Raw genomic sequence first — 26,071 nt, 5'->3', positions numbered from 1 at the left:
ACACTAGAAACTGTGTTGAGTTAGTAAGTGTTCATTGTTTTAAACTGCTTAGTTTATACAATGGAGAAAAGACAATCTCTTTAACAAGTTGTGTTGGGAAAACTTTTCACTTATAAAAGAATGAAACTAGAACACTTTCTAACACCATACACAAAAATAAACTCAAAATGGATTAAAGATCTAAACGTAAGACCAGAAACTATAAAACTCCTAGAGGAAAACATAGGCAAAACACTTTCTGACATAAATCACAGCAGGATACTCTATGGCCCACCTCCCACAGTAATGGAAATAAAAGCAAAAATAAATAAATGGGACCTAATTAAACTTAAAAGCTTTTGCACAACAAAGGAAATTATAAGCAAGGTGAAAAGACAGCCTTCAGAATGGGAGAAGATAATAGCAAACGAAGCAACTGACAAAGAATTCATCTCAAAAATATACAAGCAGCTCCTGCAGCTCAATTCCAGAAAAATAAATGACCCAATCAAAAAATGGGCCAAAGAACTAAACAGACATTTCTCCAAAGAAGACATACAGATGGCTAACAAACACATAAAAAGATGCTCAACATCACTCATTATCAGAGAAATGCAAATCAAAACCACAATGAGGTACCATCTCACGCCAGTAAGAATGGCTGCGATCCAAAAGTCTATAAGCAATAAATGCTGGAGAGGATGTGGAGAAAAGGGAACCCTCTTACACTGTTGGTGGGAATGCAAACTAGTACAGCCACTATGGAGAACAGTGTGGAGATTCCTTAAAAAACTGGAAATAGAACTGCCATACGACCCAGCAATCCCACTGCTGGGCATACACACTGAGGAAACCAGAATTGAAAGAAACACATGTACCCCAATGTTCATCGCAGCACTGTTTATAATAGCCAGGAGATGGAAGCAGCCTAGATGTCCATCAGCAGATGAATGGATAAGAAAGCTGTGGTACATATACACAATGGAGTATTACTCAGCCATTAAAAAGAATGCATTTGAATCAGTTCTCATGAGGTGGATGAAACTGGAGCCTATTATACAGAGTGAAGTAAGCCAGAAAGAAAAACATCAGTACAGTATACTAACACATATATATGGAATTTAGAAAGATGGTTAACAATGACCCTATATGTGAGACAGAAAAAGAGACACAGATGTAAAGAACAGTCTTTTGGACTCTGTGGGAGAAGGCGAGGGTGGGATGATTTGAGAGGGTAGCGCTGAAATGTGTATATTATCATACATGAAGTGGATTGCTGGTCCAGGGTCGAGGCATGAGACAAGGTGCTCAGGGCTGGTGTACAGGGATGACCCTGGGGGATGGGATGGGGAAGGAGGTGGGAGGTGGGTTCTGGAAGGGAACACATGTGAGCCTGTGGCTGATTCATGTTGATGTATGGCAAAACCACTATGATACTGTAAAGTAATTTAGCCTCCAATTAAAATTAATAAATTAAAAAAAAAGAAAAAACGTTTTGCATGTTCTAGTATGAACAAAAAAATAAATCAACTGCTAAGTTTTGGGGGTAATTTACTCCTCGAAAATAGATTAATACTCACGTCAGACATTCAAAAAGTTGCCCATCTACTTGTCTGTTTTCTCTACTTCATAATGTTCTTTAAGATACAGATAAGGATAGTACCTATTCTTTGCCTACTCTCTAATATTGCACCTGGCACATAAATAATCTATTTAAATCCAAAGAAATAATACAAGTTATGCTGTAGTTAGTGATAACACACAAAAGGAAGTACTTGGGTATTTATGGTATATTCCAAGGGAGAAAGGCAATGGTACCCCACTCCAGTACTCTTGCCCGGCAAATCCCATGGACGGCGGAGCCTGGAGGGCTGCAGTCCATGGGGTCACGAAGAGTCGGACACGACTGAGCGACTTCATTTTCACTTTTCACTTTCATGCATTGGAGAAGGAAATGGCAACCCACTCCAGTGTTCTTGCCTGGAGAATCCCAGGGACGGGGGAGCCTGGTGGGCTGCCATCTATGGGGTCGCACAGAGTCTGACACGACTGAAGCGACTTAGCAGCAGCAGCAAGGGAGAAAATGCTTTAAGTAAAGTTTTGAAGGGTGACTTGGAGTTTGCTAAATATTTTGAGGGCCAAGAGGTAATGATTACATTGCAGGAGGAAGAAAAAATCTGTGTCAGGCACGGAGTGAAAGAACATGGTATTTTCAATGATTCACAAGTAGCTGGAGCTAGAATTATTTGCAGCGGCAGAGGTGGGAGATGAGGTTGGAAAACCAGGCAGAGGCAGGTTAACTTTTAACAACTGTTTACTGAACTCCTGTTATGCACCGCCATTCTGGGTGCTGGAAACACAGTGGTGACTGAGACAAAGTCATTGCTCCTATGCTAGGGAATCTGAAGTTTATTCCTAACGAGATCAGAAGACTCAAGGCAGAAAAGTGACATATGAAGGTATTCTATGGTAATTCCAGGTATTCTATGGTAATAAATCTGCCAAGAAAACAAACAACTGTAAACAAAAAATGCTATGAGGCAGATAATTATACTGGAGGATATTAGACAAGATGGAGATGATGGACCTGAAATAAGGCAGCAAGCATAGACTAGAGAAGGAATCTGAGAAATATTTCACAGGCGGAAAAGAACAGAACACTATGAAACCTTAGGTCATTGCCAGCACTTTTACGAGGATAAAAGTGCTGGAAAAACTGTATCATCTACTGCCTGGGGAAACTGAGTGTTCAAATGTCACCTTAATTCAAATATCACCTCCTGATGCAAAGTCTCTTTATTTGATCTCATAATTTATAATGACTATTACAATGTCCTTCATATTTTCCTAAAAATCTCCCTTTTCTCACCACCCCCCGCACTAGATAATATGGTTTGCATAGTTTAGTGCAGCTATACATCTAGGCTTCGGAGTCAGACATACTTGGACACAACATCTACCTGCACCAGTTATTTTATCCTTCTGAGCCTGTTTTCTGCCTTGCTGTGAAGATATAAATGGATATGCACAATATGCAAATACCTTTAGGAAAACATCTCATTTATAAAAAACACTGAATAAACAGTAGTTACTGTTAAATTTATCTTGTCGTCTTTGCTCACATAGTTCCTTCAGTCTAGGGGACTTCACTTGTTTTCTTGTATTTGCCTGGGGAAACTGAGTGTTCAAATGTCACCTTAATTCAAATATCACCTCCTGATGCAAAGTCTCTTTATTTGATCTCATAATTTATAATGACTATTACAATGTCCTTCATATTTTCCTAAAAATCTCCCTTTTCTCAGCAGCCCCCACACTAGATGATATTTTAAACTTCCTGAGAGCAGAGTTCATATCTTACAATTTTGCATTCCTAACACCTATAAGAATGCTTGTCACCCTACAGGCATAGTATCAATATCTGTTATTTACTAACTGTTAATGTTGGTAGTTTGTGTCTATCTTTTGCTACACTTGACCTTTTTCAGGACAGAGACAATGATGTATACCAAACTTCAGGAACTGGAACTGTACCTACATGATGCAGGGCTACCGTCCTGAACAAGCTGAAATGCAGAAATACAAATTCTAAATTCAAGAAAACTAACAAAGCAGTTAACGGAGATGTTTGGTTATCAAGTGTTGGAAAAACATCTAATAGACTATCTAGAAATTGCCCATAATGGTTGAGATGCTACATTAGGTACACTGAAATGGAAACAATAGGTGTTGCTTATTTTTGTCAACCAGCAAGACCCTTAAATTCTTTATTACTAGCCTGACAAGTCACTAGAGTTTGTACTGAAACACTGATCAAAATATTAGGTAGAAGAAAGGGATTTATTTTAAAAAGAATAAAGAAGATAAAATAACTATATATAATTCAAAATATCTTTCCCTTTAAGAAACGTTTACTAATAAATGAAAGCAAAGTTATTTTATAATAATCATGTCCATATAAAACAAGGTAAAAAGTAAAATTAAAAAATGAAGAAATTTTTTAACCATTTTTTCCCCTTCTTACCATGATGAATTTCAAATTCTTTGGTTCCCTGTCCTTTAAATACTGCTAGACATGGCTGAAAAACATAGAAGTTACTACAGACGTCTGGTGCAGAGGAACAGTCAAACTTGCCAATCTAAAGGAAAGAGAAGTTCAATATGTTGAAAATAGAATCTTATTCATTCAATTAAATATTCATAAGGATAATCCGAAAATGAAATTTCTATAAAAACAACACAGCTTCTAAACAAGTTAATGGACCATGAAAATAAGAAACAGGAATCATTAATTTACATTTAACACTGAAACTACATTTAGTATAAATAATGTCTCTTGGAGATCTCAAAAACCTGAGTGGAAATTACCAAGAAAATATTAAGTTGTTTATGAAGCCCAACCTTCTAAAAACTTAGAGGATATTTATATTATCTTGACAAGGGGGAGAGAAAGAACGTTTTAAGACTGCAGAAGCAGAGAGATTTCATACAGTGTGGGAACAAACCCAGCAGGCAGATGATAAACCAAGAAAAAATATTTGCAGCATTTAAGATAGAGGATTCCTATTAAGAAATAAAAGATAAACATCCCATCAGGAGAAAGAAAATGGGGCAGAGACATACATAGAAAATAAAGTAGAAAGCAAATAAATAAAAATTAGTAGTATTAACATATCAATTTTGGCCTATCCAAACAGTGCTGATTATAAAGAATGGTAATACCAGGGCTGGCTCTGGTGTAGAGAGGAAATGACTCACTCTCAAGCTGTCAGTAAGAAGGAAGGCTCTGATAATGAGGATAAAAAACTTTTAAGAAAATATAACCTTGGTTCAAAAAATTCCTCATAGTGCATTTTTCCAGTGTATCTTTTTTGATATAAAAATGGAAACAACTTAAAGTTACCAGTAAGAGAGAATAGGTTAAACAACCATAGTGTAGCCATACAGGGAGAGGCTGCTTAGTCTTTGGATGCTGATACATATACATACACAAAAATATACGTATCAATATATACTACACTGGTATGCAGAAAAGTTTTAATCACTAAATGGAAAATTTTACAGAAGAGAATAAAAGCATACACATAAATTTACATGTGTACAATATGCACAGAGGTGCGCATGTATACATATGTGCCAACACATACCCACGTTTACAAAGCCTCAACAGTTTTAACAGTAAATTCTTAACAGTGGTGAAAATATATATAATTTTTAGAAATCTCTAACTCATTTTTGTACTTATTTATAATATCATAATTAAAAATAATGAACATGAATTACTAATATAAAGAAACAAGTACTTAAAAAAAGCTATAGTTTTCTGCATTCCAGAAAAACTGTATCATATAGATTTATCACATACCAACTGCTCAAGAGTAATGAAGGTTTAACTTTTTCAGATATCATTTTAATTTTCAGTAGAAAAAAACAAAATAGAAGAACAAAAGCATTTAGGGGTTTCTAAATTTAGAATTCAACTAAACATCTTTAATGTTATTTAAAACATAACTTTATGTACTAAATTAAGACAGCACAAAAGCAGAAGGGTAGGCAGAATAAATTTTTCTTACTTGAATATGTTCATTTTTAAGTAGAGTTTTTAGTTTCTTCAACTCAGGATCATTTGAATTTTCATTTTGTCCAAATTGAAAAAATAAGAGCCACCGATGATGAGCTAAACGATCCTTAAAAGTGATTAAAAAAGAAAATGATAAAGGGAAAGAAACATCAGAGATGCAAAATCCTAAGAGTGCCAGTCTTTCTTTCTTTGACTTAATTTTAACTATCCTACCCATTACTTCAAAATACTGTCTAAAATTCAGACCCAGTCATATTCTTATTTTGTAGTTTATTTGGAATAATGCTATATAAACCAATTATACAGTATTACAGAAAGAAAAGAGCCACTAAATCATAAAATCTTAAGGTAGATGACTGTGCTAAGAAAAACAGTTTTAATGACACAGAGCTAAAAAGATGAAAGGTGGGGAAGCCAGATTGCTTTCAGATTTAACATAAAGTTTCAAAGGGATATAGACTTATAAAACTCTGGGATCAATAAGTAGAAGAAACTAATTGATTCTACTACAAACTGAATGCTTCTGAAGCTGCTCTGTAATTCTCAGTGAACAACACAAACTGTTCTGTAGGGAGGAACACAGAGCCCCCACACAGATTCAAAGCTGCTTTGCGATCAGTATCTTGTCTTTTCTGGTGCTCCTCCTGAACTTGCCTTCAGGACTAGTTACACAAAGCTATAGATCCACTCTCAAGTTGCAATCCCAGCAAATCTGGCATTAGAGTTTAACCTGGAATCAACTGATAAAATTTATCAATATTTGTTACTATTATTAAAAAAAAAATTACCTGTAGTGAATTTGCTGAAAGGAGTTCAAAATCTGGAAGATTATGCATTATTTCCAAATAAATTTCTTTAGCATCCAATGAATTAAGAAACTAAAATAAGAGAATCATATTGTTATTTTTTAAATCAACATTTGAGTATTTCAGTGTCTTAGTTTTTCAGTTTTCAGAGAAAGAACTTTTTAAGAAAAAAACCAAAGAAGTAATACAGTTTTCAAGCTATTTATCCTAAATGTTTTCCTTTTCAAAAAAAGACAGTGTATCATATTTTGGCAATTATTAAAGAGTTATATAACTGGGTTGTTCTTTAAAAATAGTGATGCAAAATAAATTTCATTATTAGGTGTTTTCTTACCTGGAATTTTCTGTTAACTGTGCTGGGTATTCTATGATGGTCCTCAAAATAACCTTGAGTGACCTCTGGCTCACTGGCGGGAAAAGCTGTTATCATATTCAATCTAATTTTAATGCTAACCATGTTTTACAGAATGCCAGTGCTTTAGAATTTTCTAAACATTGTTAGAAATTTAATAATTTTCTAAAAATTGTTAAAACAATAGAATATTTGACGATCTAATAAGATACTTTATGGGCTTCCCTGGTGGCTGAGTGTTAAAGAATCTGCCTGCAATGCAGAAGACCAGGGTTTGATCCCTGGGTTGGGAAGATCCCCAGGAGGAGGGCAAAGCAACCCATTCCAGTACTCTTGCCTGGAGAATTCCATGGACAGAGGAGCCTGGCAGGCTACAGTCCATAAGGTTGCACAGAGTTGGACATGACTGAAGCAAGTAAGTAGCAGCAGTAGCAGCAAGATGCTTCATATCCCAATTAATAATGGCAGAAAGTGCAGAAGAACTAAAAGTGAAAGAGGAGAGTGAAAAAGCTGGCTTAAAGCTCAACATTCAGAAAACTACCATCATGGCATCCAGTCCCATCACTTCATGGCAAATAGATGGGGAAACAGTGGCTCACTTTTTTGGGGGGGGCTCTGAAATCACTGCAGATGGTGACTGTAGCCATGAAATTAAAAGACACTTACTCCTTGGAAGAAAAGTTATGACCAACCTAGACAGCATATTAAAAAGCAGAGACATTACTTTGCCAACAAAGATCCATCTAGTCAAAGCTATGGTTTTTCCAGTAGTCATGTATGGATGTGAGAGTTGGACTATAAAGAAAGCTGAGCACAGAAGAATTGATGCTTTTGAACTGTGGTACTGGAGAAGACTAGAGAGTTCCTTGGACTGCAAGGAGATCCAACCAGTCCATCCCAAAGGAGATCAGTCCTGGGTGTTTGGAAGGACTGATGTTGAAGCTGAAACTCTAATACTTGGCCACCTGATACGAAGAGCTGACTCATTAGAAAAGACCCTTATGTTGGAAAAGATTGAGGGCAGGAGGAGAAGGGGACAAGAGAGGACGAGATGGCTGGATGGCATCATCAACTCAATGGACAGGAGTTTGGGTGGACTCCAGGAGCTGGTGATGAACAGGGAGGCCTGGTGTGCTGCGGTTCATGGGGTCGCAAAGATTCAGACATGACTGGCGACAACTGAACTGAACTGAATGGAAGGAATTAAGAAAAACTTACAGGAAAACTGGAACGGACCTTGTTTATTATAGAGGTTTTTAGAAATAAAGTCCCTGAACCAAACCACTGAGGAGTTTTGCAGGGTAAAATGTATATATGTAAAATATGTATTTTAAAATTAATTACACTTTAGATCTAGGTCTCTTATTTAAAACACAAACAACTGAAATAGACACATCTCAATTCTAACAACTGTCTATTTCTGTCCATATTTTATCCTCAGCATATTTTTTTCATGGAACTCTCTTTGCCAGTCTAATTCTCATGGAAGCAGCTGCTATTACCATAAGTGTAGCAACAGATACACCAAGAAAATGTATACAGGGGTTGATCAGTTTACTGTCTATCTTTAAACTATTTTCTTGACAATTCAAATATTACCTCAAAGATAAAACTCTATTAAAAACCTGTAGAAACTATTACTGTATTCAGTTTAATTATGTTCAACATAAGAACACAATCAAATGGATAGAAACAGTGTCTGTAAGAATAGAAAACTCAGTTTTTCTGCTTAAAAAAAAAATCTGTAGCATACTCTCAAAAATATATGAAATAATTTGTTACCAAAGGGCTTAAAAGGTCAAAACAGAAAACTTTTCATGTTTCAGTACTATAAAGCTCATTCACTTTACTCACATTCATCAAAAATTTTATGTAATTTATAAATTCACTAGAACTTCATTACAAACCTGTTTTAGAGTAAAATTTGGTAGTTTTATTTACAAGGGTATTGTGCAGCCTCTAAATTTCACCTGCCAAACGTATTTAGCTAGCATAGTGTTTTACATTTTTTAAAAACTTGAATGCTTTCAGGAGGGACAAGGACTTTAATTCATCACCCTGTGTTATCACACTTCTAATATCACCTACTTATGTTAACTGAGATCATTTCTGAGCTTGCTGTTTTAACCAAAAAGTCCCAAGATCTCACTGAAAAATGAGATTGTTGTACTGAAGGCAAGAGCCTATGTTTAGTGTTAACCAGAGTACAGGTAATCCTCATGAGCTAATGGCAGTGTAAAATAAACCCAGGTTTTCTGGGAAATCTGGCAACATGAATTGACTTTGCAATTGCTACAGCCATCTCATTCTAAATAGATAATGGAAGAATTGCACAAAGGTGAGCAAGACAGTACATTATAACACTGCTTGTAATCATGAAAAAGTAGAAATTTCAGTATCTATCCAGAGAGGACTGGTTAAACTCATTGTTACATTTAGTCAATGAATTAGTTTCTAGGATTGTTGATGCACACATTCACAGGAATTATTGTATATACTACTATTCAGGGACACACACACATACACACACAGTATAAAGCACTTAAGCAGGCACTAAATGGGCTTCCCTTGTGGCTCAGCTGATAAAGAATCCGCCTGCAGTGTGGGAGACCTGGGTTCGATCCCTGGATTGGGAAGATCCCCAGGAGAATGGAAAGGCTACCCACTCCAGGATTCTGGCACTATATGTAGTACTTATGTGCCAGATACTCTTCTAGGCCCTTAGGATATGTCAGTGAAAAATTCAAACTTAAAATTTACTGCAAGAGAAAAATAAGGAAAGAATAAATATATAAGGTGATAAGTACAATGAGGTGGATTATGAAAGATTTTAAAGAGATCCAACTATTTTCCTGATGAATAGGGTATAGGTTGTAAGGTATGAGAAAAAGAGGGATCAAGAATGACTCTAAGGTATTTGGCCTTAATCATAAAAGATGAAGCTTTCATTAACTGAGATGGGGAAAAAACTAGGGAGAACAGATGTATGGGGAAATATCAGGAATATAGTTACAGACATCTAAATTTGAAAAATTAATTAATATCCCAGGGGAGACACTGAACAGGCTGGAGAATAACCACGTCTATAGTGGAGGGCAGAGGCCTGGGCCAAAGGCAAAACTGGTGAGTTGCCTGCATGAAGTCATAATTTCACACACATATAAGCAGAGAGCTGGAAGGGCATGTACCAAGACTTGATGGTGCTTGCCTATGGGTGATTTAGTTTTAATGAATTTCAAATCTTTCTTTACACATTTATATATCAAATATGAATTTCTATAATGAATACATGTAATCTATGTCAATATCAAAAAAAGAAAAATAAAAACAGAAAACTACAGGTAGTTTGTCTTATATTAGAATCTTTTTTTGTGGGTGGGTTCTCTAGAGACCTGTCTGATATCCCAGTATTTGTTTCAGCTCCTTGACAGCTACTTGAACCTCAGCTTCTTCATTTATAAAATTAGGAAGGTGAACCAGACCAGTAGATCATCAAACTAAGTTTATATCAGAGTCAAACAGGAGGCTTTAAAAAAACCAGATACCAGATTCCAGCTATACCTACCAATAATCTATATTTTAACATTAGAAAATATAGAAATAAATGGAAACCACTAAATATTCATTTAACCCAAGAATGTATTCCTTACCTTTGGGATTGTTAAAAGTGCAGTTTAAAAATAATCCTTACAGTTTAACTTTTTAAACTGAAGTATTAAACAGAATCCCAAATATTAAGTATTTGTTCTAAATAAATTAAGCGTTCCATAATTGGATGATATAAACTGGTTCATTTTTTTTTTTTTTGCTCATTGTTTACAAAATGATATATTTGAATACATGTGTTATGTATTTATATGTAAAGAAATTAAAGGGATTCATACCAAAATACCGCTTTTCTCTTTGTTATTTAAAGTGGCTCCAGGAGGAAAATAGGCAGTCGTACTTGTTGTAATATCCAAACTTTTACAAAGGTTGTCCTGGGTGGCACAGTCCACCCATCCCACATTAACAAGACCATCCTAAAATGAAAAGAAAAAATAATATTGTAAGTTGAAAAAAAAAGTTAAAAAGGATTTATAGTTCGCAAAAATACAACTGCACTACCATAAAAATTAAACTTTTAAAAAGAACACAAAAAATGATGCAGATTTGAATAATATGATTAATAAATTTGATGAAATAGATATAAAAATTATACCTCACATAGGAAACATTTTAAAGCATACATAGAACACTAACAATCTTTGCAAAACAAACAAAATCTTAGCAAACTCCCAACACACAAGGACAGTTTTAATAGTGTTAAAGTATCAACACACAAGACTGTACTCCCTGACCATAATGATGAGAGCTAAGTAAGTAAAATAACAAAACAACAAAAAATTAAGGTTTGGAAATGACAAAAACACTAACTCTCTAGTTAAAGAGGAACTCATAATTATGGAATATTTAGGAGTGAATGAAAGCACTACATGTTAAAATATACTGAACACAGCCAATCAGAAAGACGCTTATAACTACTTATAACTATGAATATATTGATCAGAAAACAAGGAAGATTACAAACAAGGGAGTTAAATGTTCAAGAAACCAGCAAAGAAAATATCTGGAATCAGTTTTTAAATGTGTTTCTTAACATGGTGATACAGTTTTGCAAAATTAATTGATGCTTACCAACATACCACTTAACCTGAGACGTGTCTGTGAGGTCAAACAATCTGGGGAGGGAAAAGAAACTTATGAGGAAATTTCAGCTATTAAGTATTAAATCTATACTTTCATTTGCTGCAAACCATGATGTTGATTCTAAGGCAATTAACTGGGCTGTGCTGGTAAATACTGAGACTTGTATCACTAGGTAGACACAGAGGTCAATGTCTCATTCTTCTCCCTCCTCCTGACCTCTTCTCCCTCCCTTCCCTTCCTCTCCCTTTCCTCCCTCTACTCTTCTCTCCCCTTAGTGTCTCAGGATTTCTAGGCAAGGAAAAAAGAAGGCATTCCTTCTCAAGCACCTCTTTAAGATCTTATTCTAAAATAGCTCCTCCTATCAACAAACAGCCCCTTTGAACCAAGGAATCTCATAATTTGGGGTAATAAAATGTAATGGACCTATCTGATTAACACACATGGCAAATTCTTAAAATACAGTACAATCTTAAATAGCTTCTTCACTCTCTCTTCACCCTTATGGCAGAAAGCAAAGAGGAACTGAAGAGCCTTCTTGATAAAAGCGAAAGAGGAGAGTGAAAAAGCTGGCTTAAAACTCAACATTGAGAAAACTAAGATCATGGCATCCAGCCCCATCACTTCATGGCAAACAGATGGGGAAACAACTGCAACAGTGCTCCAAAATCACTGCAGATGGTGACTGAAGCCATGAAAAAAGATGCTTGCTCCTTGGAAGAAAAGCTATGACCAACCTAGATAGTATATTAAAAACCAGAGACATTACTTTGCCAACAAAGGTCTGTCTAGTCAAAGCTGTGGTTTTTCCAGTAGTCATTAATGGACGTGAGAGTTGGGCTATAAAGAAAGCTGAGCGCCAAAGAATTGATGCTTCTGAACTGTGGTGTTGGAGAGTCCCTTGGACTGCAAGAAGATCCAACCAATCCATCCCAAAGGAGATCAGTCCTGGGTTTTCTTTGGAAGGACTGATGTTGAAGCTGAAACTCCAACACTTTGGCTACCTGATGCGAAGAGCTGACTCTTTTGAAAAGACCCTGATGCTGGGAAAGATTGAGGGCAGGAGGAGAAGGGGATGACAGAAGATGAGATGGTTGGATGGCATCACCGACTCAATGGACATGAGTCTGGGTAAACTCCGGGAACTGGTGATGGACAGGGAGGCCTGGCGTGCTGTGGTTCATGGGGTTGCAAAGAGTTGGACACAACTGAGTAACTGAACTAAACTGAACTAATTTTTGCTGAATATAGGCGCAAAAATCCTCAACAAAAGATTAGCAAACTGAATCCAACAACACTGAAAAAGCATCATATACCATGATCAAGTTGGATTCATTTCGGAGTCACAAGAATGTTTTCACATATGCAAAGCAATCAATGTGATATTAACAAAAAAGACAAAAACCATATATCACATGATCATCTCAATAGATGCAGAAAAATCATTTCACAAAATTCAACAGCCATTCATGATAAAAACTTTCATAAAAGTGTATGTAAAGGGAACACATTACAACAAAATAAAGGTCATTTACAACAAAGCCACAGGCAAAAACATAATACTCAACAGTGAAAAACTGAAAGCCTTCCCTCTAAATTCGGGAACAAGATGAGCATGCGCACTCTCATCGCTTCTATTCAAGTATTGGAGGTCCTAGCCACAGCAATCAGACAAGGAATTGTTCAGACCAATCCTAAAGAAAAATAAAGCAGGAGGCATCATCCTACCAAACTTCAGACAATGCTACAAAGCTACAGTAATCAAGAGTGTGGTATTGGTACAAAAACAGATAGATGGATCAATGGGACAGAATAGAGAGCCCAGAAAGAAACTCACACACATATGGTCAATTAACTTTCAACAAAGGAGGCAAGAATATACAATGGGGAAAAGATGATCTCTTCCTCAAGTGGTGTTGGAAATGCTGGAGAGCCATAGGTAAATCAATGAAGCTGGAACACACCCTGTCACCATATATGGAAATAAACAAAACAGCTTCAAGACTTAAATAGAAGATGTAACACCATAAAACTCCTAGAAGAAATCACAGGCAAAACATTCAATGACATAAATCATACCAATGTTTTCTTAGGTCAGTCTCCCGAGACAATAAGAAAAAAAACAAAAGTAAACAAATGGGACCTAATGAAACTTAAAAGCTTTTGCACAGCTAAAGAAACCACAAACAAAACAAAAAGACAACCTACAGAATGGGAGAAAATATCCGCAAACAGCGCAGCCAACCAGGGCTTAATTTCCAAAATGTACAAATAGTTCATAAAACCCAACAGCAAAAAGTCAACCCAATCAAGAAACGACCAGAAGACATAAAATACACATTTCTTCAAAGAAGAAATACCAATGGCCAATAGACACATGAAAAGATGCTCAATATTGTTAACTATTAGAGAAATGGAAATGATAACTGCAGTGAGGTACCACTTCCAGTCAGAATGACCATCATTAAAAAGTCTACAAATACCAAATGCTGGAAAGGGAGTGGATTAAAGGGGACCTCTGACATTACTGGTGGAATGTCAGTTGGCACTGCCATTATAGAGATCATTATGGAGCTTCCTCAAAAAACGAAAACTAGTATTACCATATGACCAGTAATACCATCCCTAGGCATATATCCAGACAAAACTCCAATCCAAAAGATGCATGCAGCCCTGTGTTCAGAGCAGCACTATTCACAACAGCCAAAATATGGAATCAACCGAAACATCCATTAGCAGATGAACGGATAAAGATGTGGTATGTATACACGATGGAACACCATTCAGCCATAAAAAAGAACGACATAATGCCATGTGCAGTAACATGGATGCAGACAGAGATCATCATACCAAGTGAAGTCACTCAGAAGAAAGAGGAAGACAGCGTACGATATGGCTTTTATGTGAAATCTAAAATATGACACAAATCAATCTATCTATGCAATAGGGTCACGGATATAGAGAGCATACTGGTGGCTGCCAAGGAGGAGAGAGTTTGGGAAGAGGGACAGAGTAGGAGGTTGGGGTTACACAGAATGAATAAACAGCAAGGTGCTATTGTACAGCACAGAGCACTGTATTCAGTATCCTATGATAAACCATAATGGAAAGGAACAGAGAAAAAGGATGCATACACATGTATACTCAATCACTTAATTACGGCAGTAGTTAACACAACACTGTAAAACAACTATACTTCAATTTAAAAAAAAAAGCTTTAAAGAGCTAAATATAAGACATGACATCATAAAACTCTTAGAAGAAAACACAGGCAAAACATCAGACATAAATTATAGCAGTATTTTCTTAGATCAGTCTCCCAGGGCAAACACAATAAACAAGCAGAAGTAAAGAACTGGGACCTAACCAAACCTACAAGCTTGGTTTTCTAAGTACGCACAGCAAAGAAGTCATCAGTAAAATGAAAAGACAACTTAAGAAACAGGAGAAAATATCTGCAAATGATGTGACCGAAAGGGGTTAATAACTAAAATACTAAATAGCTCACATGACAGAAATAACGAAAAAACAAACGACCCAGTCAAAGAATTGGCAGGGACTTCCTTGACTGTCTAGAGGTTAAGAATCCACACTTACAATGCAGGGGTCACGAGTTTGATCCCTGGCTGGGGAACTAAGATCCCACATGCTGTGTCGTGCAGCCAAAAAAAAGAAAAAAGGCATAAGACCTAAACAAACATTTCTCCAAAGAAGACATATACACAGATATCCAGCACATGAAAAGATGCTCAACATGGCTACTTATTACAGAAATGCAAATCAAAACCACAATGAGGTTTATCTGACACCAGTAAGTATGACTATTATCAAAAAGTTTACAAATAAATGCTGCAAAGTGTGGAGAAAAGGAACCCCACCAAATTGTTGGTGGGAATATAAACTGGTACTGCCACAATGGAAAATAGTATGGCAGTTCCTCAAAAAAACTAAAAATAGATCTACTGTATAATCCAGCAATTCCACTCTTGAGTATATCCAGAAATGACAAAAACTCTTAATTTGAAAAGATATATGCACCTGTGTGTTCAAGCAGAACTATTTACAATAGCCAAGACACGGAAATAAACCAAGCGTCCATTAGCAGACAACTAGCTTAAGAAGATGTGGTATGGATACAAGGAGTAGTACTTGGCCATAAAAAGAATGAAATGGTGCCATCTGCAGAAACATGAATGGACCTAGAGAATATTATACTTTGTGAAGTCAGACAAATATATGATATTTATATGTGAAATCTAAAAAATAATACAAATCAATCTATATACAAAACAGAACCAAACTTGGACATAGAAAACAAACTAACGGTCACCAGAAGGGAGAGAGACGAGGGAAGGGACAAATTTGGGATGTGGGATGAACAGATACAAACTATTACACATAAAATTGATATGAAGGATTTACTGTATAACTACAGGGAATTTTACCCAATATCTTGTAATAATCTATAATGGAAGGGATCCCACAAAAAAGCAAACTGAATGCTGTACACCTGAAACCAACACAATATTGTAAATACATACTTCAACTTAAAAAAAGCAATTAATAATTATACAGCCGTATGTGTAAAATAATAAAGATATTCATTAAATAAAAATTGTAACATTAAATTAAAAAGTATAAATTGTACTCTGAAAATAGACAATAATCAATTATAGTAGCATACTTAAGATTTTCACCTAGTCTAAGAGTACATACTTCCGATTATAAGACTAGTAGCTTCTGAGGACCTAATATACAGCATATAGTGATTATATCTAATAATACTGTATTAAATCCTTGAAACTTGTTCAAAGAGCAGATCTTAAATGTTCTCATGACAAGAAGGAAGTGGTAATTATGTGACAAGATAGAGGTGTTAGCTAGTATTATGGTGGTCATCATCTTCTAACATGTAAGTGTTTCAGATCAACAAATTGTACACCTTAAAGTTACACAATGTTCTATGTCAATTATATCTCAATAAAGCTATGGGAAAAAAAAAGACTGTCACCTAAAAATCAAATGTCATGGTCTCTTCATCATAACAAAACAACAAATAATATTACCGCTTCCTTCGGAACAAAAAGTGATCAGCCAGCCAATACCAGCAGCAAATGCAGTTTGTATGGAGTTAACAAAATTTCCTTAAAAGAAAATAAAGAAAATTTCTGATCACTTACTACTCCACAATGGAAACCATTTTCTAAATGGGATTTCCCATCTAATCTCACCCATTTCCAATCTACTCGAGTAGTTTTCAGGATTCCTAAAAATCCTCTTGAGCATGTCAAATTCCTACCCTGACTTTTTTTTTTCCCAATCATATAAAATCTAAATTCATTATTAAGAAAGAAACTAAAATTGGCAAGTTAGGCCCCTTGTGATCTGAGCTTTGTCTACCCATTCAGTTGGTCATTCCTTCCCCAAACAACTCTACTCTTTACCCATCTTTTGTCAGATTCATGAAATATTGCCAAGCTTCCAAATACGGTGACCTTTTAAGGATTCCTCTTCATTTTCAAGACAGATTGGATCTGATTTCATTCAGGAAGAATTTCCTAACCCTTCCTCCTTTCCCCACCTGAATTCCTTCATATCCTTCATGCTTCCCTAAGCTTACCTCTATCATAGTAGTCACTACTCTGTATTTTAATGGTTTAATAATGGGGTCCCAGAAGGCAAAGATTATACAGTTTATGGCTACAGCCCTAACTTAACAGCTTTGGAGACATAACTGGGTTCATTGAATGATATGAGCATCCCTTTAGGGCTTCCCTGGTGGCTCAGATGGTAAAGCGTCTGCCTACAATGTGGGAGACCTGGGTTCGATCCCTGGGTCGGGAAGATCCCTGGAGAGGAAATGGCAACCCACTCCAGTATTCTTGCCTGGAAAATCCCATGGACGGAGGAGCCTGGTAGGCTACAGTCCATGGAGTCGCAAAGAGTCGGACACAACTGAGCAACTTCACTTTCACTTTAGAAGTGAATACTATCATTTCATGGGTAGTACAAAGTAATTACATAACTCCTCTAAAGCCACTTGATGAATTAAATGCCTGAGATTAGAAGAGTTCTTAAACTTCAAAATTAAATTGAATAGGCATAAATTTACACCTGATATAGTATACTTACGAAATCAATAAAACACTTGTTTTACTAAATATTCAGTTGCACTTTCAAAGTTGCCTTTTCACCTAGCCCCATCTCATATCCATATCCTACATCAAACTTGTTTTCATTTCTGTATAAGTTAAATTTATGAAAGGCCTATTATTTAGCAGAGTTCAGAACAAATGACATAATTCCTTTCTAAGAAGCATGGAAAAGATAATATGATCAGAACACTGATATTACTACTGAAAAATCTGAAATACCAATTCAAAGTATCCTTGAAAATTAAGCAAATTATGAAGACAAAATTACCTGTCCATAATTCTGTCACTGTGCTTCTAACATGCTGCATGGCGAAATTCATTAAACTTTCCTTTGATCTGTCACCATGGTATTTCACTGCAGCCTATATTTTCATTTATAAAAAGAGAAACATCTTTTACTTTTTAAGACTCAAACAAATACCTTGATTCTCCATTATTCTGAATAAGTAAGATATGTCTTTCAATGGTAAAGTGTTTTTCTAAATGACATGCTAAGAATCTTGATTGCACAGATTCCCTATCAGATATGTGAATAATATTATTTATAATTGTTTTAGTTTCAGATTTATCACTTAACACTGGGGAAAGAAAGGGAAATTAGAACTTTATATTCAATGAGAGAAAACACCTGTAAAATACTTTGTAAATTATAAAGTACAACATGCATATTGGTTATCATTATATTCCTTAAGATGGAAACTGAAATTGGCAAACATTTCCTTTTGTTAAAGTAATGGCATCTAAAAGTATTTACAGTATAATCAAAAATGTTTATTATGACTAGAGCATAGTTAGCACCTAAAATAAGAAAAACCAAAAGAGTCTACAAATTCACATATTGTGTTTTTTCTAGTATTCCTCTTGTTATAATGTTCCATCAAATAAAAAAAAAAAGCCAATTTTATATCTTACCATTCCAGACCTAAAAATGAAAAGGCTGGGATAACTGTTGACTCCTTTCATTCGGCAAAGCATTCTATCATCGCCACAGTTAACTGCTCCAATTCGAAGCAATCCATCTACTTCTTTTGCAAAGTCTCTCCACTATGAGGGAAAAAAAAGTAGTTCTCTGATAAAATAATTTACGTTTCCTTGAACATTCTTCAAACTATACTTCCTTAAAGGAGAATATATTCATGAAATAAAACCATAAACATGTGCAAAAATATGATAGCTATTTCTGATTGTTAAATCCTAACATATTTTTAAAAACACTCAAATAATAGATACACTGTAAATAGTAAAATTTTAATAATCAGGATGTAAAAAATACTTACTGTGGGAGCTAAATCATGGCAGTGTGAACACCCTGGGGAGTAAAAGTTCACAAACCACAGTTCTCCAGAATTAACAGCAGCATCTAAAAATACATAAACCAAACAACTTATAATTATTTACTAAAGGTTTGTACATGTTTTAGTTCACAATTTTCCTTGAGATCAAAATGAAAAAAATGAGTCATATCTCTCAAATTGCCTTTATCTTTTTCTATACATTTTTAAAAGAAGAAAACATACTATTTCAACTGTCAAACACCACCTTTAAACAAAAAAACAACAAAAAACTTCTTCCAAGCTCTACTTCAATAAGATGTAGTCTTGAACTGCATGATCTATGTCACCAAGAAGTTGTAAAAATAAAGGAAGCAACCTAAGGAAGCAACAGTCAAACTGCACATGAGAGGTTGTGTGGATGACAGAAATGGAGAAAGGACCACAGAGACTGGGGTTTAAGGCTGTTCTATCTGCAGCACCGGTTAAGCATACAGTCAAATTCTGACAGCTACTCCAATTACAAAAGAATGTGGTAAGGGACTTACATGACAGTAAGGACTGTGGAGATTAAATCTAACCTTTGCTCTTAATAGGGGCTTCCCTTGTGACTCAGCTGATAAAGAATCAGCCTGCAATGCAGGAGAGCTGGGTTCAATCCCTGGGTTGGGAAGATGCCCTGGAGAAGTGAAAGGCTACCCACTCCAGTATTCTGGCCTGGAGAATTCCAGGGACTGTATAGTCCACGGGGTTGCAAAGAGTCAGACATGACTCAGCTACCTTCACTTTCACTTTTTGCTCTTAATAAGACATTTTCCTTGGAAAACTGCGTTATCTGAAGTATTAGATCAAGGCTTTTAACAATTCAAAACATGAATATATATTTGCTAAAATAATAGACCAAACACTACATAACATCTACTCCACAATTACATTACATGTTATAATCTAACCTATAAAGGACCTGATACAAACAAAATCCATTCATTTAAAAATTTTATGATTGTAAGGATGTGCTCTAACATTCAAGACAAAAAGTTTAAGACAATTTGCTTTTGGCTAAAGAGTTTCTATATAATTCCACACTAAAATCAGCAATTTTAAAAGAAAAAATCCAAAAGTCATAATAAATCATACTAAGACATCAAAACACGCACACTATTCGAAATACATATAACTGATTCAGTTTAATTAGTAGTGTGTGCAGTAATGTTCACCTACATTTCAATGCCAAGACACATGGATCTGTGGGAAAAATTATAGGCAAAGTGTGTACATTAGGATTTTATTGGCTGTTCTTTGGCAAAGTTTATAAAGTCTGATGAATAGACCACTCTATCTAGGTTGTCAAAATAACTGCCATGCTGCCTTGGACCACCAACTGGTAGGAACAGAGGTAAAATCGTACATGTTCTCGGCCCCATTCTTCTGGGATCTCTATAATGCAAGTGTCAGTATGGATGATGACATCCCAGGGGTTTCTTACACTGTCCTCATTTCTATTCTGTGTTCATTTTCCTGTTCAGTTTCAGTGGTTTCCACTGTCTTCCTCTGTATCATATAATCTACTTGTTGACCTCTTTCAGTGTATTTTTTACTTAAGTTATTGCATTTCTCACCTCTGTTTAGTTGCTCTTTATGTTTTCTAACTCTTTATTCAAAAACTTCTAACTTCTCACTCTGTTCATTCAATCTTCTCCTAAGTTCTTTGAACATCTTTAAAGTGATGAGAAGGAAAACCTACAGCTAAGAATACCCAGCAAGGCTGTCATTAAGATTTGAAGGACAGATTGAAAGTTTTACAGAGAAGCAAAAGCTAAGAGTTCATCACCATGAAACCATATTTCCAAGAAATATGGGACTTCTTTTTTTAAATAGGGACTTCTTTTTTTTAAATTTTATTATTTTTTTTTAACTTTTCTTTTATTGGAGGATAATTGCTTTACAATATGGTGTTGGCCTCTGCGATATACTAACATGAGTCAGCCACAGGGGATTTATCTAAGTGAAAAAAGAAAAGGCTACAACTACAAACATGAAAATTACAGAAGGAAAGAATCTCACTGTTAAAGCCAAATATACAATAAAGGTAGTTAAATCTGTCATGTATAAAGCTAGTAGGAAGGTTAAAAGACAAAATAGAAAAATCATCTATATCCACAATAAGTAATTAAGAAACATACAAAAATATGTAAAATATGATGTTAAAATCTGTGAATGTTGTGGTGGGAGGAGTAAAATGCAGGGTTGTTATAATGAGTTTGAACCTATGAGATCAGAAAATTAAAATAATCATACACACATATACAGACTGCTATGTAGTGTGAGGAGTATCCTCAGTAACTATACAGTTTCTGTGTATGGTGACATATTGTAATTAGACTTACCATAGCAATCATTTTGAAATGCATAGAAATGACAAATCTCTATGCTGTGTAACAAGAGCTAATATAGTGTTGTAGGTCATTATACTTCAAAAACAACCTCACAGAAAAAGAGATCAGATTTGTGGTTAGCAGAGGCAGAGGTGGGGGAAAGGGGTAACTGGATGAAGGTGGTCCAAAGAAACAAACTTTGAGTTATAAGACAAATAACTACTAGGGATGTAATGTACAATATAATCAACAATGCTGTATATTACATATAAAAGTTGTTAAAAGAAATCCTGAGAGTTCTCATTACAAGAAATTTGTTTTCCACCTTGGTACTTTGTTTTCATAGAGTACTTCTAATTTGCCCAGTTCCCACTATTGTTGACAATATCTGTAAAATTCTATTATCAAAGCACAATGAGATGTTTTTGTACAACTCAGTGACCCAGAAAAGAAGTATATTTCAAAATGTGATTTTCAATTTCTAAACTATACAGCTAATGTTTGTTAACATTTATACAATTATAGCTAACAGCTTCTGTTAGCCCCAGAAAAATGTTTAAAAAAAAAGCTGAAGTGCTTTGAGTTCCTCTTTCATTTCTTGAGTTTGTCTTCAAAAGAATGCATGTATTGTGTGGGTAACTACTCCAAATAACTGGTGTTAAGTGCAGGATATTCTCTGTTTTTGCAGATACTATCTAGAACTTGTTTTTAGTAACGTTTCTGTGACTTATAAAAAGATAATACAAATCACGTTTAATGGGAAGGATAAGAACTTCAAAGTCAAGTGTATTAATCACATTTTCTTTTCTGTATTACAGTTGAATTCTACTCCTGATAAAAGTGAACTATGTAATTCGAAGAATTGATGCTTTTGAACTGTGGTCTTGGAGAAGACTCTTGCGAGTCCCTTGGACTGCAAGGAGATCAAACCAGTCCATCCTAAAGGAAATCAGTCCTGATATTCATTGAAAGGACTGAAGCTGAAACTCCAATACTTTGGCCACCTGATGTGAAGAACTGACTCTTTTGAAAAGACCCTGAGGCTGGGAAAGATAGAAGGTGGGAGAAGGGGACAACAGAGGATGAGATGGTTGGATGGCATTACCAACTCAATGGACGTGAGTTTGAGTAAACCCCAGGAGTTGGTGGACAGGGAGGCCTGGTGTGCTGCAGTCCATGGGGTCGCAAAGAGTCAGACACGACTGAGCAACTGAACTGAACTGAGGTAATTTGGATTAACTCTCCCACCACAATTGCAGAATTGGACAAAATACAGAAGACTTCTGTTGAAAGCATCAGAGTTACCAATGCAGTTGAAGAATTACGGGACCCCTAGGAACAGGAGGAGGTAGAAATCAGGGGGTTAATGTTTGCCACCTCTTGACAGGCAAGAAACTATGCAGCTTTCAATAGATTCATGAGACAAGAGACAGAAGAATGAAGTTCAGGGCACACGTAGAGAGGGTTCTATATATAAAGGTGAACTGAAAAGAGACTAGTCTTGTATAAGTCCAAAGCTCAGCTTTCCAATTATTTCAATCCCTGGAAAAAACTGATCTAAGGTTGTTAGTGACTTTAGTCAAAAGAAAACAGAATTTCTCTCTGGAGCAAACGAACACAAAATACCTTAAAAATAACCTCATAATTATTAGTTACACAAAAGATAAATTAGGTAAACCAAACCAATAGAAACTACTGGTAATAGGAAGAGACCCACACCAAGTAGGCTAATGTGATATTTACATAAGCACAAACTGATAAGGACTATCCATCCTTTTCCTCCTCCCTTGGCTTCTTCAACTGAAACTCTGGGATCACCCTGTCTTAGTCTAGTCACACACAGGGTAGTATTTGAGTTCAAATGGAATATTGGCCACTTTGCACTGAACCTGTCGAAGTCATTTAATTATTTCTGAATAACTGTCTCTAAGATTTTGTGACTGTAATCTATTTTTAACTACTATTTGGAGTTCTACATGAACTATTAGCAGTTCTTAACCTTTTCTCTGTAATGACTAATCTGAAAAAGTCTGAACCCATGTATAATACAGCCATCAGGAAAGTCTTTCATTCTGGGTAAATTCATGATTTAATCAGCTTGCAGGTTTTGTTCGGTTCCTCTATCTCTAATTCCAAATTTTCTGTCCCATAGGACAAAATACTTACTGATAGACTAGCAGATGAGGCAATAACGACATAAAAAGCAATAGGTTCATACAACTACCTGCCAGTAAGTTATGATTCTGCCAGCATGTGATATGAGTATCAATTCTGTCTACCAATAATACAAATAAAATTTTCTTTCATTTTTTTTAATAGAGAAGATATTATTTAATGTTCCTTAGAACTTATTCAGGTATTCACTACAAGACTTTAAACAAAATAATGTACTGAATAGCTATCTCGTAGACCTGAACTCACTATGTTGTAGAAAATACGAATATGATGCAACCTTTGCTTAGAAGGAACTGTACAAAACCCACTGGTTTTAACACATTATTAAAATGAGAAATTACATATACATTTTGCACCTAGTAAGTCATTTTAGTTAATTAAATGAAACTGTAACAAAGCAAAATAAAATTGAAATATGATTTAAGGTAAAATATAGTTTTAAAGTAGAATATTTTACTAAAAGTGTACTAGTTTGAAAGTATTAAGAATCCTGAACGTTTTCTAAAGTACACTGCAAAGTACAGAAGTATATTTTTATATCCATTTTCACACAAATCACAGATTAAAGTAAATCTACTTGCAAAAATGACCACATACTTATTTAAAACTCTGAAACACAAAACCAGAAGTATTTCTGCAAGTTTTTTTTAATGATGTGAAAAAATATAGAAAAATAGAATAGATACTGGTTCATTATCTCAAATATGTCAATTATACACAAACACAAGTATAGAATGTTGAGGATGTTGCTAGCACTTCTATGGTTTCAGCTGCCAAATAAGAGGAATAATAGTAGCTAATACACAGGAATGTTTGAAACATTCATTAACATAATAGAAGGAAAGTTGATGATATGCTAAAATCTACAATAAAAGAAACTATGTTAAAATCTCGATGATGATTATAAAACATTATTTAAAATACAATATATACCATTTTGGAGAAGGCAATGGCAACCCACTCCAGTACTCTTGCCTGGAAAATCCCATGGATGGAGGAGCCTGGTAGGCTACAGTCCATGGGGTCATGAAGAGTCGGACAGGACTGAGCGACTTCACTTTCACTTTTCACTTTCCTGCATTGGAGAAGGAAATGGCAACCCACTCCAGTGTTCTTGCCTGGAGAATCCCAGGGACGGGGGAGCCTGGTGGGCTGCCGTCTATGGGGTCGCACAGAGTCAGACACGACCGACGCGACTTAGCAGCAGCATATACCATTTACCTTGCTAAAATTAGAAAAACTTCTAAATTCTAAATACATTTGTCTTTGAGGGAATTTTAGTTAGAGAGACTGGTCTTAAACTAGTTTTGGAAAATCATAAATGCACAAACTTACCAAATTCTCTTCTATCCAATGTTATGATTTCAGGATCATCATCATAAATACCTAATTTTAGAAGTAAATAAAATTATAAAATTAAAACTTCATCATATAAATAAGCACATTAAAAATGTCATTTTCTTTCAATCATCAAAAATCAAGATTATTCTAAATCTCAAGTTGAAGAATATGCAACACTAAGAATCTATTCTACTTTTCTAGGAGTAAAGCAAAGAGTAAATAGTAACAGCGGTGATACATTTATTAGAGTGATCAAAAGACATTTCCTGATATGTCACAGGTGCCTGTGTTGCGGGTGTGGCTCCTAACAGTCACACAAGTTCATCTCCACAGAAAAGTTTTATTATGTTTTTTTGAAGAAGCTTTTATTTGAAAATAATTATAGACTTTTATTAAGTTGTAAAAATAGTTCGGACTCCCATTTACCCAGCTTCCCCTAATGGTGACATACCATGTAATTTTAGTACAATATCCAAACCAGGAAATTGGAATAGTATATTACTTTCAGATCTCATTCACCTTCAGACTGCATGTTTTTCTTTTTAATGTGCTATCATTTAAAAATGTTTTGTATCACTAAATGTCTTATATAATTAGAGTATTTGCAGAGGTAGAAGCAAACTTAAATATAAAATTTATTTATTATAATAACACCAATGTAAGTTTCTCATTACTATGTAAGATATCAATGAATAAATATTAAGTGACAGATATATACAGAGGTTAGTATTTGATTTTCTGAGACATATGATTTGTCACAACTATGCAACTCTGCCCTGAAGTGTGAAAAATAATATGTACATAGATGAGCAAAACTGCATTCCAATAAAACTTCACAAAACCAGGTGGCAGGCCAGACTTAGCCTGTGAAATACTGACGTAGCCTATGAAATACTGACTTGTAACACTTGTTATAGACTATCAAACGATAGGGAATATACCTGAAAATATTATATTGAAAAGTCAGTTTCAAGAAATAAATACTGCAGATGTAAACTGAAAATATTTTATTGAGTCTAAGATAAAAGCATACTTGAGTTCTCAGCCTGCATTTGAGGCTAATAAATGACCACTGGGTATCAGAACGCTCCCTCTTCGCTTGACACCTGCGTTTACTTTCCCCGCCCTCCATCCCTTTTACTTGTTCACTCTCCCTGCTCTTGCCCTCTCATTCCTGTCACACCTCAAGCCATCATTCATCACCAAGAAGGATGGTATTTCTACTGACGTGACCACTATTAAAGGAAACTTCAATCTTTCCTGGAAAATATGCTGCTCTAAAAATACTAGAAGGCTTCAATAGTTAACTTCTAATACAAATATTTTTAAAAATTAAATGCAATCGTTTTA

At 35.3% G+C, this 26,071-nt stretch overlaps 1 protein-coding gene across 2 annotated transcripts in view; it reads right to left on the bottom strand.

Annotated features, from left to right (window-relative positions):
* DNAJC10 (DnaJ heat shock protein family (Hsp40) member C10) overlaps positions 1–26,071 on the bottom strand; it is a 49,464-nt gene that overhangs the window by 19,335 nt on the left and 4,058 nt on the right. For both annotated transcript variants that reach the window (XM_086361479.1, XM_086361485.1), the window contains exons 5-14: positions 24,716–24,766; positions 18,837–18,919; positions 18,472–18,603; positions 17,828–17,921; positions 16,471–16,548; positions 11,396–11,439; positions 10,603–10,740; positions 6,349–6,438; positions 5,553–5,666; positions 4,004–4,118 (exon numbers count right to left, since the gene is read on the bottom strand). In XM_086361479.1, the coding sequence (XP_086217605.1) occupies positions 4,004–4,118; positions 5,553–5,666; positions 6,349–6,438; positions 10,603–10,740; positions 11,396–11,439; positions 16,471–16,548; positions 17,828–17,921; positions 18,472–18,603; positions 18,837–18,919; positions 24,716–24,766 (939 nt within the window). The remainder of the gene's footprint in view (positions 1–4,003; positions 4,119–5,552; positions 5,667–6,348; positions 6,439–10,602; positions 10,741–11,395; positions 11,440–16,470; positions 16,549–17,827; positions 17,922–18,471; positions 18,604–18,836; positions 18,920–24,715; positions 24,767–26,071) is intronic.

Source organism: Bos grunniens, chromosome 2 (genome assembly GCF_055505025.1).
Source record: "Bos grunniens cultivar Pamir isolate PY7600 chromosome 2, Bosgru_T2T1.0, whole genome shotgun sequence".
Classification (NCBI taxonomy): domain Eukaryota; kingdom Metazoa; phylum Chordata; class Mammalia; order Artiodactyla; family Bovidae; genus Bos; species Bos grunniens.
This window is presented reverse-complemented; position numbering and strand designations above follow the sequence as displayed.